The following is a 17484-nucleotide window of genomic DNA, read 5'->3' on the forward strand; positions in this document are numbered from 1 at the left end:
AGAGAATGACTAGTTGGCTAGTCCTTAACAGCCCGGCTGTGTCTAGACTGGCCAGTTTTTCCAGAAAATCAGCCGCTTTTCTGGAAAAAACTTGATTTTTTGCGCAAAAGTGCGTCTAAATGGGCCAGGGATGCTTTTCCGCAAAAAGTGCCAATCTAGACGCTCTGTTCCGAAAATGCTTTTAACTGAAAACTTTTCTGTTAAAAGCATTTCTGGAAAATCATGCCAGTCTAGACGTAGCCAGGCTATGTCTAGACTGGCATGATTTTCCGCAAATGCTTTTAACAGAAACGTTTTCCGTTAAAAGCATTTGTGGAAAAGAGCGTCTAGATTGGCACGGACGCTTTTCCGCAAAAGCACTTTTTGTGGAAAAGCGTCCGTGCCAATCTAGACGCACTTTTGTGCAATAAACCCCAATGGCCATTTTCACAATTGGGGCTTTTTTGTGCAAAACAAATCTCAGCTTTGCACAAAAGGACTTTTGCCCGAATGGGAGCAGCATAGTATTTCCACAAGCAGCACTTATTTCAGACAGTAGGAAGTCAGTGTTCTTGCAGAAATTCAAGCGGCCAGCGTAGACAGCTGGCAAGTTTTTCCGCAAAAGCAAGTGCTTTTGCAGAAAAACTTGCCAGTCTAGACACAGTCCTTGGGTTTATGAGCAGCAGTTTCTTTCTGGGAACATTCCATTTTCCTGACACAATCAAACCAGTACCTAGGTTTAAGTTGTAAAGCTGCAGACTGAATTTGGTGGTCCAAGCTCTTACCATTTAGGGGGAAGTTCTAGAACAAACACGCACAGACAATTGCACAAACTCTGACACACATAATAGATTCCAACAATAGTAGACTGATACGGCTGTTGAAGGATATCAATGATAAGATCATGAGAATAGGATGGGTGCAGAAGGTCACCAACGAGGAATTCTATAGGAAAATACAGCCGAAAGAGAACCTACTGCAGAAGGTTATACAACAGAAGTTGCAGCTATTCGGGCAGATCTGCAGAATGAACAATGAGTGAAAAATTAAGACTGGTATTCGGCATAATGGATGGTCCGAATAGGAGAGGCCAACCCTACAGAGAATGGGTACATTGGAGATAGTAGATTGGTGCAGAGCTTGTCTACAGAAACTAAGCCACCCTGCACTGGACAGGGAAAGATGGAAGGAAACAGTGAGGGAAGCATCGGACACCAACAGGTATTGAGCCCATGGTGGTTGATGATGATCAATGATCTGTAACCCACGGGTGGGGAACATATGGCCCGCAGACCAACCTGCACCATGATGAACCAGTGTGCTGCGGGATGGACCTAGCCAGCTCCCAGAGGTGCTATTGGGCCCCTTTACCTTGAATGGCCCCTTAGAACATTAGTTTAAAAACTTTTTTCTTAAGACGAAAAAATTGTTGATGCCTGTGACCCAACATAATTATATCTTTGGTCTAATGTATGGGTCCAGGAATGAGGAATTTTGGGTGCAAGGGGAGGATTCAGGGCTGGAGATTGATGTTCAGGGTTTGAGTATAGGCTTACCTCCAGCAGCTCCTGGTCAGTGGCACAAACGGGTGCTAAGAAAAGATTCCTGCCTGTCCTGGCCCTGCCAACTTCTCTGCACCCTGGAAACAGGCAGCAGCAGGTCTGGCTCCTAGGAGGCATTCCTAGCATTCCTCCCGTAGCTTGAAAACCACTGCCTTAGAATGCATGCTAACTGCTTATGCAAACAGTCTGTTGGGTTTTGTATTTAGCTGTGACACTCAGTAACTATCACAAACCTGAAGAAGAACGCTGTAGCTTGAAAGTTTGTCTAGTTCAGCGATAGTAATTGGTCCAGTAAATATTACCTCACCCTCCTTGTCTTTGATACCATGGGACTGTCTTGACTATAGCACTGCATGCTGTTTTTATAATGTAAGGTATGCTGGTTAGCTTTGACTGCACTGAATCTGTTCCTTGACAGGTTAAGCACAACTGTATCCAATTTGGATACAAATACAAACTTAAAAGTTCAAAATTTGATTTTTGCAAATAGTCTCTAATGTGTTTCAAATTCATGACGACTTACAAATAATCCTGCTCATGAACATGTTTGCCAAGGACTCTATTTCTGTGCCTCCACCCATGTGCCTTGACATCTGTTCCACTCGCCATATCCCTTTCAACTGTAATGACACTTCACACAGGTGGAATGGTGGGCTGTGATCAGGGCATAAAATATTTGTGGAAAACAAGAAAAGGGCCAAAAAAAACACACACAACAATTTTCTGGCTTCCTTCATTTCTACCATATAAATACACGAATCAGGGACATCTGTGAAGCGGGGACCCAGGAGAAAGAGTGTGATGCAACAAAGGCAGAAGAAAAACCATGATGGAATAAATTCTGCTTGCTTTACTCTTGCAAGGAATCCCTGGATTTAGTGGGAGACCTTACCTGAGTAAGGCTAGTAGGGTTTGGCTCACTCACACAGTGGATTGTTTTCTCTTGTCCTTCCAGTGTTGTCTGAATCTCCAACTAAAATTTGCAAGTCTGTAAAGCTAAAAACATCAAAAAAAATTAAATATATATTTTCTTCATAAAATTCAATAAAAGTGTAGTATTCTGGTAAAGTACTTTTTATTTATTTACAGTATTTATTTTTTCTATTTGTACATACCTACAGCAACATCAAAAATTATTCACAAAACTTAAGGGGTGTAAAAATGTTATTTCACTGGACATTTGACCTATCAGCTTGATATTATGGAAAATGTTAATTTTTTTTCCTTTGCAGTATCCAGATTGTCTGAGCATCATTTTTAAGTTTTCGGGTACATTTAGGGCCACATTTAAAATACAACATTTTTAAACATGCACACTTAAATTTGCACACTTGCGTACTATTTTAGTCACCCAATTTTTTGAACATTAAAACTCAGATTTGCTTTCGGTGATGCGAGGGGGGGGGTGCATGCAAAAACCTGAGCACACAAAAATGTGTGCACAAAAATCAGGTGTGCAAATTTAGAACTCAAGCGCAGGGTATTTTGAAAATGTAGCCCCCACATGTATATAAAGTTTAGCCAAGGAAGTGTTTTCTCAGTGCTTCCAAAATTATAGTAAATTTTACTTTACTAGATATTTATCAGGTTCTCACATATTTATACTTGCCTCTCTATACAGGCCCATTACCAAGAGACTTGTAGCAATAATAAGAAATGGCCACTCACTTATTGCTATGACCAAATGCGGGGGGGGGGGGGGGGGGCGGGAGGCGGGGGGCGAGGGAGGGAGTGTCAGGTGCTCAGTTTTATATGACTTTCAAGAGTGGAGAAAAAAATTACATTAAACTTATATAAAATTGTATTTTTCTTTGCAACCAAATGCTAACACTTCAATACACAAACATTCAACTCTAGGCCAACCTGTGATCTGCTTTTGCTCACATGAGTTATTTAATTAAATTAATAGGACTACTCAGCAATGAAAGGCAATTATAATTGGACACTGCTTAGAAATAAATGATAAAGGTTTAAGGTTACATTTGTGAAAATTGGTTAGTGGAGTTACAAATCTCGTCCTCTTGTCCTGAAGCTCAAACTTCAAAAAAATATTTGTAACCGAGACTTGAATTCTTCAGTTGGTGCTCTAGTGCTAAGTAGACATGGTGTGTGGAAACTTTAATGCTATTAAAAGTCATTTCCAAAATTGAAACCTAGGAAACAGGTGCAGGAGGAAAGCAGTAACTTTTAATTGCAGTCAAGGAAAGCTTCTTGCTGCAATCAGTTCTTTGCACGCATATTTAATTCCTGAAGCTGAATTCAGTATCTGATTTTCAACAGAATCTTACATGATTTTCTCTTTATGCCCATGACTGAGTGAATGTGAATTCTTGCAATCACAATTTTTCATCAATATTTAATTATAGGCATAATTTCAGCCATATAGTTGTCCAAGTGTCTGACTGCAATGAGGAAAGTAAATGCTGTTTTTACACATAACTACAACCACAACTGTAGGTGCCCACAAATTGTAGGCACACACACAAAGGCCAGGTTTGATAATCTGATTTTTAAGTGCAGTAAAATCTGGGCTATTATCCATTATCTAAATTCCTGAATGTCTCTGTATATAGATTGCTATTACTATAGCAATGTCACTAGAAGAGCATTTTCTAATGATGTGTCAATTTTCCTGCAATCTAACCTATTCAGCTAATATTATGGAGAAGTATTTTATAAAGCAGTTAACTGAATGTGGAGGTACAGATGTGACTAAACAAGTCCCTTAAACCATAATTTGCCAGGTCCTCTTGGCATCTTGAAAGTCCAAGTCTTGCAACATGCTACCTGTTTGTTGAATCTTGGTGTCACAGTCAGCTGGTGTTCCTTATCACAGAGAGAAGCCAAACCTTCTGCAATAATCTCAGCAAGACCTTGGATTTCACTGCAACAGGCTCATTCCCCCAACACAGTGCTGATACTACAGCCATCTATTTCTTTCTGGCAGAAGATCAACACAGTTATACAATTTGTGAGAGTCCACCCTTGTCTTTTAAAAGTGTAAAGAAACCACAAAATTATTTCTGACCCATTCTACTGAGCTGAAAATGACATCAGTACCTTATGTGTGGCAGTAAATTGCTAAGCTCTTCCATTTTTCCATAGCACAGAATGTGTGGATTTTTTTGTGTCTACTGTACTCCTCAATTTCTCTCTTCGAAAAGGAAGTATAAGTTAAGCTGAGATTCAGAAATGCATATGTTTTACTTAAAAACATTCATCTGTTCAAAATTCAAAATAAACTTTATGGGATACAGTGTGTTTTTAAATAACATTTCATTCAAACTGTATATAATTCATTAAAGTATTCATACAGCAAACAATGGTTAACCCTTGAAAATGTGTAGAAAAAATTTTTCACACACAAAAAAGGAAAAACAAAATTCTGAGGTATCACACCCACACACATACACCCAAACACACACACAGGCTGCAGCAAAAGCAGAAAACTGTAGGCCCAAAAGAAAAAGATGATTGATTGTTCTATTAGTGAGTCCAGGTAGCTCAGGAAAAACAAAACAAAACAAAACAACCTCCTCCTCCCCCCACAATAGTCCTCTGAGTAAAGAACTACCTCAAAAAAGTTCAAGTGCATTGGAGACCTGATCACCTAAACTGTTTCTGCAAAGCAGCTCCCTGCACCTGAGAGAAATGCAGCCCAAGGTGACTTGTGCAAATATAAGGAATCAGTTGAGGCTATTTCCTGTTAGTCCTTAAACACACGAGGGGTGTCCAAAGAGTCACTTAGTCTTTTATCATGCAAGATACTGCTGGAGTGCTGTCTTCGCCCTGAAATCACAAACATGTCATTAATCATCAAATCTGTCGTTAAAAACCCAAACCACCCACATTTATCTCATGAGATTTTGTGCACAATGCCAGTTAGTGAGGGATAAATGGTTCATCTGGTAATAAAAGGTTGAACTATTAATACGTGAAGCCTGGAGTTTCTCAGCAAAAGTAGAGTCTAGTGATATTTGTGCTGGTTTCTTCAGCTAAAAGGAAAACTGTTTTATGCTATATGAGCAATGAGCATAGCTAAAACACACACTCTGGGTGTGTCTAGACTGGCATGATTTTCCGCAAATGCTTTTAACGGAAAAGTTTTTCCGTTAAAAGCATTTGTGGAAAAGAGCATATAGATTGGCACGGATGCTTTTCCGCAAAAGCACTTTTTGCGGAAAAGCGTCCGTGACAATCTAGATGCGGTTTTGCGCAAGAAAGCCCCGATCGCCATTTTCGCCATCGGGGCTTTTTTGTGCAAAACAGTTTTTAGCTGTCTACACTGGCCCTCTTGTGTAAAAACATTTCCGGAAAAGGGCTTTTACCCGAACGGGAACGTCAAAGCGTTTGCGCAAGAAGCACTGATTTTGGACAGTAGAACATCAGTGCTTTTGCGCAAAATCAAGCGGCCAGTGTAGACAGCTGGCAAGTTTTTGCTCAAAAGCGGTCGCTTTTGTGGAACAACTTGCCAGTCTAGATGCAGCCTGTGTGAGCTGGTAGTGAGTTAAGAATCCCACCTTCCACCTTACTTTAACAGGATCTAGTCCACTGGTCTGGAAGCACCCTAGAATGTAACAATATGGAAGAAGTGCATGTGCGCCATTTATCCCAGGACTGCACTAGTATCTTATACTGAGTTGTCTGTTCACTTTCATCCTAGATCCTTTTCAGAGTCATTGCTTCCCAGGATACAATGCCCTATTCTGCAGGTATGGGCTGCAGTGTTCATTCCTACTTATGCTAAGCAATCCGTTCTACTTGGTCTGTGTAAGCTTAAAAGCTTCTCTCCCTAATATCCTGGGACTGAAAGGCTATTTACAGCACTGTATACAACACATGCATCTGCAAGAGTGGATAAATGATATTCAAGATTTTTTTTAAAAAAATAGGTGAGGATCCAGAAATCTCACGGATTTTTAATACGACATGGAACACTAGAAGAGTTCCAGAAAAGTGCTAATGTTGTGCCAATGTGTAGGGGGGGAGATAACCATCTTGAGTGCTGAACTGCCTTAGAACTTCTCATAAATCTTACTTAGCAAACATTCTTCAAATAAGTAGATGAATATCATATTTTATTCATGAGGCAGGACCTACCAATATAAAGGGAAAGTCAGATACAAATGTACAAAAAGGCCTGTCTCCTGCTAGTACTGTCTCATGGATTTTTCTGTAACCCAAATACTTTCAAAATAAGATGGATATTTTTAAGCAGCAGCAGCAGAATTCCCTCTGATCTCTATTTTGGGGGTTCTTTGATACTTACTTGTCACAAAGGTTTGGATCTGATGATTGACTCAGTTTGTGTAAGATATCTACTATTCCAATATCTCGTAGTTTATCTTGGCGTTCTTGTGAACCTAAAAAAAATGTTATTGAAGATAACATCAAACAAGTGATTTATTTAGAAGAATTGGAGGCAGGTATAAGCTATGAAGGGGTATAATATGTGGATGCAAGTAAAAGGCTGTGCTAAGTCTACTTATCCTATGGCTGCTCTGTCTTTCCTTTTTGGAAGAAGCTACTCACATTTTTCGTGCATGAATAACTGAGAAAAAATTAAACAGGTAAGACCCTTAAGAGATTTTATTATAAAGTAAAGCGTTCGACTCTGGCTTCTTCCTTTCCAACTCTGTCTCTGATACACTGAGGCTGCGTCTAGACTGGCATGATTTTGCGGAAATACTTTTAACGGAAGTATTTCTGCAAAAGTGCGTCTAGATTGGCATAGATGCTTTTGCGCAAAAGCATCCGTGGCCAGTCTAGACGTGATTTTACGCAAGAAAGCCCCAATCGCCATTTTAGCCATCGGGGCTTTTTTGCACAAAACAGTTCTTCCCTGTCTACACTGGCCCTCTTGCGCAAGTATTCTTGCGCGAGAGGGCTTTTTCCCGAGCGGGAGCGTGAAAGTATTTGCGCAAGAAGCACTGATTTTGTACATAACAAAGTCAGTGCTCTTGCGCAAATTCAAGTGGCCAATGAAGACAGCTGGCAAGTTTTTGCACAAAAGCGGCCGCTTTTGCGCAAAATCTTGCCAGTCTAGACGCACCCTGAGTGTTTAGCTGAAAACTTGTCAAGAGTCAAAATTGTAGCACTCAGCATTCAACACAAGCTAATACAGGAAATCCAAATGGTGCAAATAAATTAAATTAATGGAGATTGCCTATCTCCTAGAACTGGAAGGGACCTTGAAAGGTCATTGAGTCCAGTCCTCTGCCTTCACAGCAGGACCAAGTACCATCTCTGACAAATTTTTGCCCCAAATCCCTAAATGGCCTCCAGGAGGATTGAACTCACAACCTTGGGTTTAGCAGGCCAATGCTCAAACCACTGAGCTATCTCTCCCTTCCCACAGAGTATGAAGTTTCACATGCTGAAGTGATATTTGTTCTTGATGTACAACAGTCGCAAATTACTCAGCAAGAGAGCAGGAGATCCAACTACAAAACAAGTGTCCTTGTTGGGGAACACCACAGCAGATTTAGATTGGTGGTTACAAACCTCCAAAAGTCATATTGCCCCAACCACATCTCTGCTCTCCCCACTCACACCACCCCCTACCACTGCTCCCACTTCCTGCTCTACAACTCTAGGACCTTCCAAATCCTGTGTCATAGGATGCATCTGTACTGCAATGTAAACTGGACTGAGACTCAAGTCCCACCCCTGTATCCATCTACACATAATTCTCTCTAATCTGCACCCAAGCCCAGGACCCCACAGGATGGAAGGTTTGAGCCCAGGCCCTTGCCATGATTTGGGTCCATCATTTTACAGTGTGGAAAGAGCTCAGGCCCAGGCCTCCTGGACTCAGTCCTGAGAGTGTCCACCAATGCCATTCCACACACCCACGGGATGTGCTTTGTATCCCAAGACTGGCAAACCAGTCCTCAGCAAATGGAAGCTATCCACTGGGTCAAGCACAGCTGCTCCATTTTTAACCCTTCCATTTTCTTCCAACTGCTAGGCTGGTAGCAGAGTGAACCTTCTCCAGACACCAAAACAAAGAAGGCCTTTGCTAAGGTGCTGCTACAGGATGAACCTCTTTGGTCTGGGACCCTCTGGTCCGTCAAGACCCCGGATGTTGCTGGATCAGAAAGCCCCAGCTGGGAGAGGAGCGCAGTCTGGCCATCCTGACAGTTACCACAGGGCCTTACAACGGTCAGAAGACAGGATACTGGGCCAAATGAACCACTGGTCTGACCCAGAATAGCTATGCTGATGTTCTTAATGTTGGCATTGGTTTCACTGTTCAATGTAGGAATGTGAATAGGTAACTGATTAATGGGTGATGTTCATTGGGTAACAATTAGCCATTACCTGGGAGCAGCCCCACAGGGCTGGAAGCGACAGGGGGGCAAAAGGGGGGGATATGCCACTTCCGGCCCCATGCAAAGCAGCCAACTCCCAGACCATGCGTTCAGGGAGCTGGCAGCCCAGCGCAGGGCTGGAAGCAGCCAGGCTGGAACAACCTCTGCCCGCAGCACGGGGGCCGCTCCAGCCTGGCCGTGCCCCCCGTCTGCCTCCATTTAAACAGTTAAAATTAACGTTTAACCAGTTAAATAATTATGGTTTATGCACTTTGTTTTGCTGCTGCTGTTTTGATTTTCTGATAGTAGCTAGTGTGCCTTACAATGGTTTAATAGCTCTCCCCATACAGGCTCAGAATAAAGCTTTTAATTTCATGAAAAAATTGTACTATCATTACTGCATTATATCCTACAACATACATTTAAAATAATAAAGGTAAACACATAAGGGGCAACCAGTAAGTGGTAGCCAAACCCTATTTCTTAATATATTCCTCTCCTCAAGCCATATTATATAAATCCACAGTTCTTAGCCCCCATCCTCCATTGCATAAGCAGGCACGTCATTCACAAGCCCGGCAATCAATTCCAGCCCCACATATTCACCAAGTGAAAATGGCAATCCTTCATTTGTTGCAAACCCTGTACAATCACATATGTAAATGGATATTCTCCCTCTTCCATTGGACCATGCAAATCCAGCATGTGGTTTCACAAAGCATCCCTGATTTACGTTGTCCTTGCGGAACCATTAAACTGTCACAGCAACCAGATGGAGTCTTAGTCTCATTGCCTTCCCTTCCCCTAGCCTCCCTATGGTCTACCACAATGGATACGAGACCCATAGGGGACTGCAAGCAGGTTTTAGGGGGGGCCAAGCAGGGCCAGCATTAGATTCACTAGGGCCCAGGGAAGAAAGTCAAAGCCCTGCTGCATGCAAAGCTCTGAAGTCTGGGCAATGTAGCTTCTTGGGGACCTGCTCTGGCATAAAGCCCCAAGCAGCTGCCCTGCTTCCTACCCCCTAACACTGGCCTTGGCTTTTACATGCAGAACAATAATTATTGTGGCACAGGTGGGCCACACAGTTTTTACAGCAGGTAGGGGGAGCCTCAGAAAGAGAAAGGTTGAGAACCCCTGGTCTATCACACTCATGTGCTGGAACTTGCATTAGGGATGTTAAATATCGGTTAACTGAACAGTTGATTAACCTCATGAATTCTTATTGGTTACTCGACTATTCTATAGTCCCCACTCCCGAGGAGCCCCCTGCCTCTCCAGGCTGCTGCCCTGGGATGCCAGACAGAACCTGGTCTGCGAGGGAAGCCTGTTTAAAAAGCATCTCCCCTCGCAGACTGGCTGTCTGTCATCTGCACTGTTGCCTCTGTATCAGAGGCAGCAGTGCGGGGTGGCAGTAGCCCCTGTCCAGAAGGGGGTCTGAGCTCCCGGACTTGGTGTTCACTGGACCCGAGCCAGGCTGCTGCCTGTCTGGCTCCTAATACACTTTAAATGCAGAACTGTAGCTGGGGTAGGTCCCGGACCCAGCGCAAGCCAGGACTGAGCCAGGCTGCTGGCCAGCCTGCTAAAAAATTTACTGGGGGGCGGGGGAAAGCATGTAGTCTATAGCATTAACTGATAAGCTTTTGCTTATCAGTTAACTGTCTCTATATAACATCCCTATCTTGCATTACACCTAATGGGGCATCAAATTTATTTCACTTTGTTTATACAAGGAATACAAAGTGCAATGGGACTTAGTTTTGACTACTAGGGATATTAATTGCAGCTCATCAGCTAATCGAGTGTCCTGGCTCAGGGACACTACACCTCACCCCTCTCTGCTCCCCAAATCGCAGAGACAGTGCTGGAGGGGAACTGGCTTTTAAGCCAGCTCCCTCCAGCACCAGCTCCTGTTCCCCTCTTGCTGCCTCTGCAAGTAGTTGACTAGTCTCTTACATCCCTACTACCTAACATTTGCCATTCTCCCCATGAAAAGATTTTGTTTTGACAATACTTTCTGCCCAAGACTATATCTGAAAGTATGAGAATCTCTTACCTTCTTCTTCATTCCATATGAGATTAGATATGCAAAACATGGCAGCAAGCTGAAGTTTAGCATTCGAATGACTCTGAATATAGAAACAGAATTTTTGGAGATTCAGAAACTAAATATCACAGAACTTTTTACATTTTTTAAGATTCATTTAAAGACTGAGGTTGGGCAATTCCTCATCCACAATTTGCACTAAAGACACTTCTACTATTTAGGGCAGCCAGGTACAGTGCTCACTGAACTAAGAGGTACTTTGTCCTTCATTTCAAAACAGATTCTACCTTCACCATGTTGCATTCGCTACACTAACCATACAGCAAAGTGGCTCTTGCTGCTGCCACTCATCTGGCATCATGTCAAATCCAGTCCAGCCCACCAGCCATCAGGAAGACTGTACCAACCACACTGCTGCAGAGCATAACTCTGTTTTCCTCAGACTTCCTTTCTATTTCCTGACGCTCACTCTCAGGCAGCTCCCCTAGACTGCTGTGTTTGTTATGCTTGAGATACTAGCACATTCTTTTCACCACAGTTATAAAATATGTGTTTTGATTCTGCCTTGGCCTGTTGTTCAAGAGGCACCAAATGGAAGGATAGCTATGTCAGATTCTGCCCTCATTCCAACAGCAACTAGCTTGGTTTTTAATAGTGTTGGGGGAAACATTCCTCTGCTTACTTTTCTTCTTTCTTGTATATTTTTCTGAACAAAGCTGTGTCTCAGAATCTCACAGAAAATTCCAGAAGCCTGCAGAACACTAATTGCAGCCCGAACTTCTGCTCAGAGAGAGCCAGCAAGACTCAGTGTAAACAGATAAGTTACTATCCTGTCAACCTCGTGTTCCAGAAATCTGTTAGCCAAAAGGCCTTGTGATGTGATAGAGCTGCACAACAAGGGACCCTTCTTGCTATGGCTGCCCAAAGTCCCCTATATGGGGAGCTCTATGGAAAACAGAGCCAGAGCTGAACTGGTTGTGTAACAAAGCATCAATCCTGGTGTTCACAGAACACATCCCTTCACTCTGTTCCAAGGATTAGTTGTGCCTTTAATGGCGAGTTCATGGAGCATGATAGATGTCATGTGACTGCAGGTTGAGAGGACGTGAGTAGGCTTGAGAGAGGAGATACCAAACATATGGAGCTGGCACTCCCTTTGAGTTACAATCATTGGCTGCACACCCCCAACTCAAACCGATTTGGTGGCCCACTGATGGAGATGGCACTCCTTCCCCAAGCCCTGCTGTGCGGGACTGGCCCAAGCCACCTGGCACTGCTACTCTGGAATGCTCTTCCAAGCCTACCGGGGTCATGCACCACCGTTTGAAAACCTCATGAAGCCATTACTAAATGGCAGGCAAAAATCTGGGGGTAGGGGGTTGAGACATGCCCTTGCATGCCCCCCTTTCCTTATTTGTTGCTTCTGCACCTCAGATGGGGAGCGTATTATTTGGAAAGGGGAAAGTAGCTTAAAATGTTTGAAACCCATCGACCTAGCCCAAAAGAAGCAGCAAAGATGAGCTCCTCTCAATTTGTCTAAATTTGATGCTAGCCAATGGGGAACAGATCAGTGTTAACAATGGCACACAGGTAGGTTAACAAACAAATACTGGAGTCCATGTTTGCCTTCAGCTAAGTAGCATGCAAGGGAGCACACACTTGAGAGGCTGAAAGAACCTGTTATTCTTCTGGCGTTATGCAAGGCATTTCTTTTCAGGAGGGCTACTGAAGAAGCACTCTTGTTAGCGGTGATGTGCGGTGTTCAGATTACGTATCTGTGCTCTTTTATTATTGTGTGTTTTGGGCTTGCTGTTTCTTATTTACGCTGTTTACATAAATGTCAGAAGTGCCCAGGATGCAGATATGGGGCCTCTTGTTTTGTACAATTAAACACTGACATTAAATAGGCTGGAAAGGCCTGGAAGCTGAAGGATCTTGCTGCCTATGGAAAGAGGGAGGCCAAGAACCACTAGGCATGGATTAGCAAGCCACTAGGGTACTGCAGCTTCTTTTTCTTGCTGCTGAGGTCCGGAGGATTGGAGTCTGTGCTCCCAAACTCCCCCGACACCAAACAAGCGATTATATATCAAAACCTACCAGACGCAACTATCTAATTTAGGATGAAACACCTTCTATTGCATTACTGTCTAATGCTACAGGTGTACTTTAATACACGATATGGCTGAGAGTCTTCATTTCTAGGTTTCCCTTTTGACTGAACTGCCAGCTTTAACACTGCATTCATATAATTTTTCAACTGAACAGACATGCTCTCTCTAAGGGTGGATGAGAGGGTACACCCTTCAAAGCAATTCCCCATACCATGTAATACTTAATTTTCTGCAAGATGTCATCATTGGTCATAATGAGTTCTTTTGCTGTCGTTCCATCAGCTATGTTGGCAAGTATACATAATGTCTGAAAAAGAGAGAAAGTTGTCATTTGCAGTCCATCTGTGTGTGAATCATAGTTTTCCTGACACTTCTAACCTTTCATGGTAAACTTTTCTTTATTAGATTCTGGCGTTTCTAGACTGTTTACCAAGTACTCTGTTGGCTCGGTGCCACTGATTTCAGTGGTGTTATGCCAACAGAGAATTTAGCCCATAGCTTTTGTCTAAACCACATCAACAGAGCAATCAGTCATTTTAGACTTGATTCTGACCACCAGGGAGGAATGTGCAAGAAATCTGAGTGGAAGGCAATTTGTGTGAAAGTGATAATGAAGTAACAGATTTCATGATTCTAAAGGAAAGAAAGGTGAGAGTAAGTAGCAGAATAAGGGAAGTGGTCTCCAAAAAAGCAGACTAATAAACTCAGAAAACAAGTAGTTACTGTCCCATGGGAAGAAAGTTAAGGAAAAACAGAATTCTGTGCTGGCAGTTTCTTAAGGAGACAATAGTACAGGCACAACTACAACTGTCCCAATGCAAAGGACAGACAGGAAGAATAATAAGAAGCCAATATAGCTCCATTAGGAGCTTTTTATTGACCTGAAAATAAAAAAGTATCTTACAGAAAGTAGAAAAGTCGATGAATTAATGAGGTTTACAAAAGAACAGCAGAAACACATAGAATCAAAAGTCAGAACACAAGTTACAACACAAAATGAGTTACATCTACCAAGGGACATAAAAGGCAAGAAGAGATACTTTAAATACATTAGGATCAAGAGAAAGATTAAGGGAAGCATAGACCCTTAACTCAGTGGTCAAGGGGAGCTAATAACTGATGACATCAAAAGGCTGAGGTGTATAATGCCTATGTTGCTTCAGTTTGTCACTAACAAGGTTAATAGTGACCAGATACTCAACACAATTAATATTAACTACAAGGGGAAAGGAACACAAGTCAAAATAGGGAAAGAATCCGTTATATAAGTTTTATATAAGTTACATGAATTTGAGTAAGCAGAGCCTGATGAAATTCATCCTAGGGTACTTAAGGAATTAGCCAAAGCAATCTCAGAACCATAAGCAATTGTCTTCAAGAACTCATGGAGGACAGATGAGGACCCAGAGGACTGGAGAAGGGCAAACATAGTATCTATCATTTGAAAGGGGAAATAAAGAGAACCAGTCAGCCTTTGATACATGGAAAGATAATGAAACAAATTATTAAATGATCAATCTGTGAGTATCCAGATAACAACAGGACTATATGGAATAGCCAGCATGGACTATTATAACTAACAAACATAGGAACGGCCATATTGGGTCAGACAAACAGTCCACCCTGCCCAGTGTCCTGTCTGCTAACAGTGGCCAATACCAGATGCCCCAGAGGGAGGGATCACAACAGGGAATCCTCACATGATCCCTTCCTGGTCACCCACCTCCAGAGAAACAGAGGCCAGGGACACCATTCCTACCCATCCTGGCTAATAGCCACTGATGGACCTAACTCCTAAGAATCCTAGCTCTTTTCTTTAAACCCTGTTAAAGTCCTAGCCTTCACCACATCCTCTGGCAAGGAGTTCCAGAGGGTTGACTGTGCACTGAGTGAAGAAAAACTTCCTTTTGTTTTAAACCTGCGGCCTATTAATTTCATTTGGTGACCCCTAGTTCTTATATTGTGGGGAATAAGTAAATAACTTCTCCTTTTTCACTTACAGACTCATAGACTTTAAGGTCAGAAGGGACCATTATGATCATCTAGTCTGACCCCCTGCACAGTGCAGGCCACAAAATCTCACCCACCCCTCCTAGAATAATCCTCTCACCTATATCTCAGATATTGAAGCCTTCAAATACTTTGAAGACCCCAAGATGCAGAGAATCCTCTAGCTGTGATCTGTACCCCATGATACAGAGGAAGGCGAAAAACCTCCAGGGCCTCTGCCAATCTACCCTGGAGGAAAATTCCTTCCCGACCCCAAATATGGCGATCAGCTAGACCCTGAGCATGTGGGCAAGACTCATCAGCCAGACACCCAGAAAGTTCTCTATAGTAACTCCTATCATCCCTCCATTGACCTATTTCCCACTGATAATGAATGGTCAATTAGATACCAAGATCATGTTATCTCATCAAACCATCCCCTTCTTAAACCCATCTAGTTTAATCTTGAAACCAGATAGATCTTTTGCCCCCACTACTTCCCTTGGAAGGCCATTCCAGAACTTCACTCCTCTAACTTTTTCCACACCAGTCATGATTTTATAGACCTCTATCATGTCACTCTTAGTCTCCTCTTTTCTAAGTTTAAAAAGTCCAAGTCTTTCATCTCTCTTCATATGGGACCCGTTCCAAACCCCTAATCATTTTTGTTGCCCTTTTCTGAACCTTTTCCAATGCCAATATATCTTTTTTGAGATGAGACGACCACATCTGTACGCAGTATTCAAGATGTGGGTGTACCATGGTTTTATACAGAGGCAACACAATATTTTCTGTCTTATTCTCTATCCCTTTTTTAATGATTCCTAACATTCTATTTGCTTTTTTGACTGCCGCTGCACACGGAGTGGATGTTTCAGAGAACTATCTACAATGACTCCAAGATCTCTCTTCAGTAGTTGTAGCCAAATTAGTCCCCATCATATTGTATGTATAGTTGGGATTATTTTTTCCAATGTGCATTACTTTACATTTATCATCACGAGTTACAACCTAATTTCTGTCTTTGAAAGGAGTACTGGCTTAGTGGATGGGGGAAGAAGTAGATAGATCTTGATTTTAGAAAAGCTTTTGACAATTTGCATATGAGGATGGCACGTGGGACTAAGGAATGGGGTCAAGATGAATTTACTATATGGTGGGGTGCGCACGTCATTGAAAGGTTGCACTCAAAGAATTTGTCAATGGTCCTTTGGGTGAGAGTATCTTGTAGGGTCCCACAAGGCTCAGTTTTGGGTCTGGTAGTATTTAATAATTTCATTCAAGATGTGGATAATGGAGTGGACAGTGCTTATAAAAGAAATGGTCCCTGACTAACTGTAATGCATGTCTGCATCACTCTTAAAGACGGGAGGCAGACATGCATTCCATGTAGAATGCAAGCACACCCAATGTGCTGGAGCCAGAGCCTTTTGCGTAGCAGTACCTGTCGAGGGTGGTGCTCATGCCTTCCTAGACTGGCTATATGAGGCAGTGCTGCTTTGATCCCTTGTGTTCCCATGAGAGGAGACTTCAATGCAGATGGAACAGAGGGTGAGTCGTGCAATACGTGTCTACATCACATCTCAAAGAACCACAGTTACAGAGGTAACTTTGCATAGATGCAGACATGCATTCCAGGGAGGGGACCCGTTAGCAGCATCGCAGTTTGGAGGGCAGAACTCAGAGTCTACTAAAATAAGGCTCACAGGACCATCCTTCCAAGGCTTGTGTTCACTCTGAAAGGCGCGACAATTTAGGTAGATTATAGCCCGGCATGGCGTCGCAACGCGATCAGTGCATGCGCAGCGTGCTGAACCACGCGGCTGGCGAGCGGAGCTCACCACGACTTGTCGAGCCCTGTGTATGAAGACCCATGTGACTACCCTCCAAAAGTCCAGTGCAACTTCTTAGGATGAGGCCCTTATAAATATGGAATAGTAGAGGATTTACGTGGTGTTGCTCGGGTCTTTGTGGGGGCTCAGGGCAGGGGATGGAAGGGTATAGGAGTCAGATTAAGAGAATGGGAAGTGTGGGGGCTCACAGCAGGCGACTGGGAGATGTGGGTGGGCTTCCTGGGGGTGTGCTGGGTGGCCAGCAGTAGTTCCCTGGGCCCAGCAGGGGCTGCACTTCACACCCGGGGTTCCCCCGGGGTCCAATGTTGGAATCAAGGGGACTGGAGTGGTTTGGGCACCAGTTCTGGGGTATAGGGGCCAGCACTGAAACCTTACCCATTGACAGCAACATCCAGAGCCCCTCTCCCAGCCACTCTGTCTTACAGTGCACCTGCCCCCTTGTTGTAATTTTTCAGCATAACTGTCCCTGCTAGCATTTTATGAGAAACAATTACATTCCAGGTACATCCCATTTTCTTGGCACAACCAATCCTTATGTTGCTTTAAGTTCCACTCAGAGGAAGCTGCATAGCAAGTTTGGTGGTCCTAGCTCTTACTAGGGATGTGAAGCACTAGTAGACTCTCATATAAGCA

General features: G+C 43.0%; 1 protein-coding gene across 5 annotated transcripts in view; it reads right to left on the reverse strand.

Moving 5' to 3' along the window:
- Nucleotides 1–2599: 2599 nt before the first annotated feature.
- The window catches only part of ARMC8 (armadillo repeat containing 8), a 111109-nt gene continuing 96224 nt past the window's right edge, over nucleotides 2600–17484 (reverse strand). For all 5 annotated transcript variants that reach the window (XM_075937366.1, XM_075937364.1, XM_075937363.1 and 2 more), the window contains 4 exons: nucleotides 13221–13316; nucleotides 10908–10980; nucleotides 6811–6904; nucleotides 2600–5330 (listed from right to left, as the gene is read on the reverse strand). In XM_075937366.1, coding sequence (XP_075793481.1) covers nucleotides 5297–5330; nucleotides 6811–6904; nucleotides 10908–10980; nucleotides 13221–13316 — 297 coding nt within the window. In that variant the 3' untranslated portion in view covers nucleotides 2600–5296. The remainder of the gene's footprint in view (nucleotides 5331–6810; nucleotides 6905–10907; nucleotides 10981–13220; nucleotides 13317–17484) is intronic.

The sequence above is a fragment of the Pelodiscus sinensis genome, chromosome 10, assembly GCF_049634645.1.
Source record: "Pelodiscus sinensis isolate JC-2024 chromosome 10, ASM4963464v1, whole genome shotgun sequence".
NCBI lineage: Eukaryota > Metazoa > Chordata > Testudines > Trionychidae > Pelodiscus > Pelodiscus sinensis.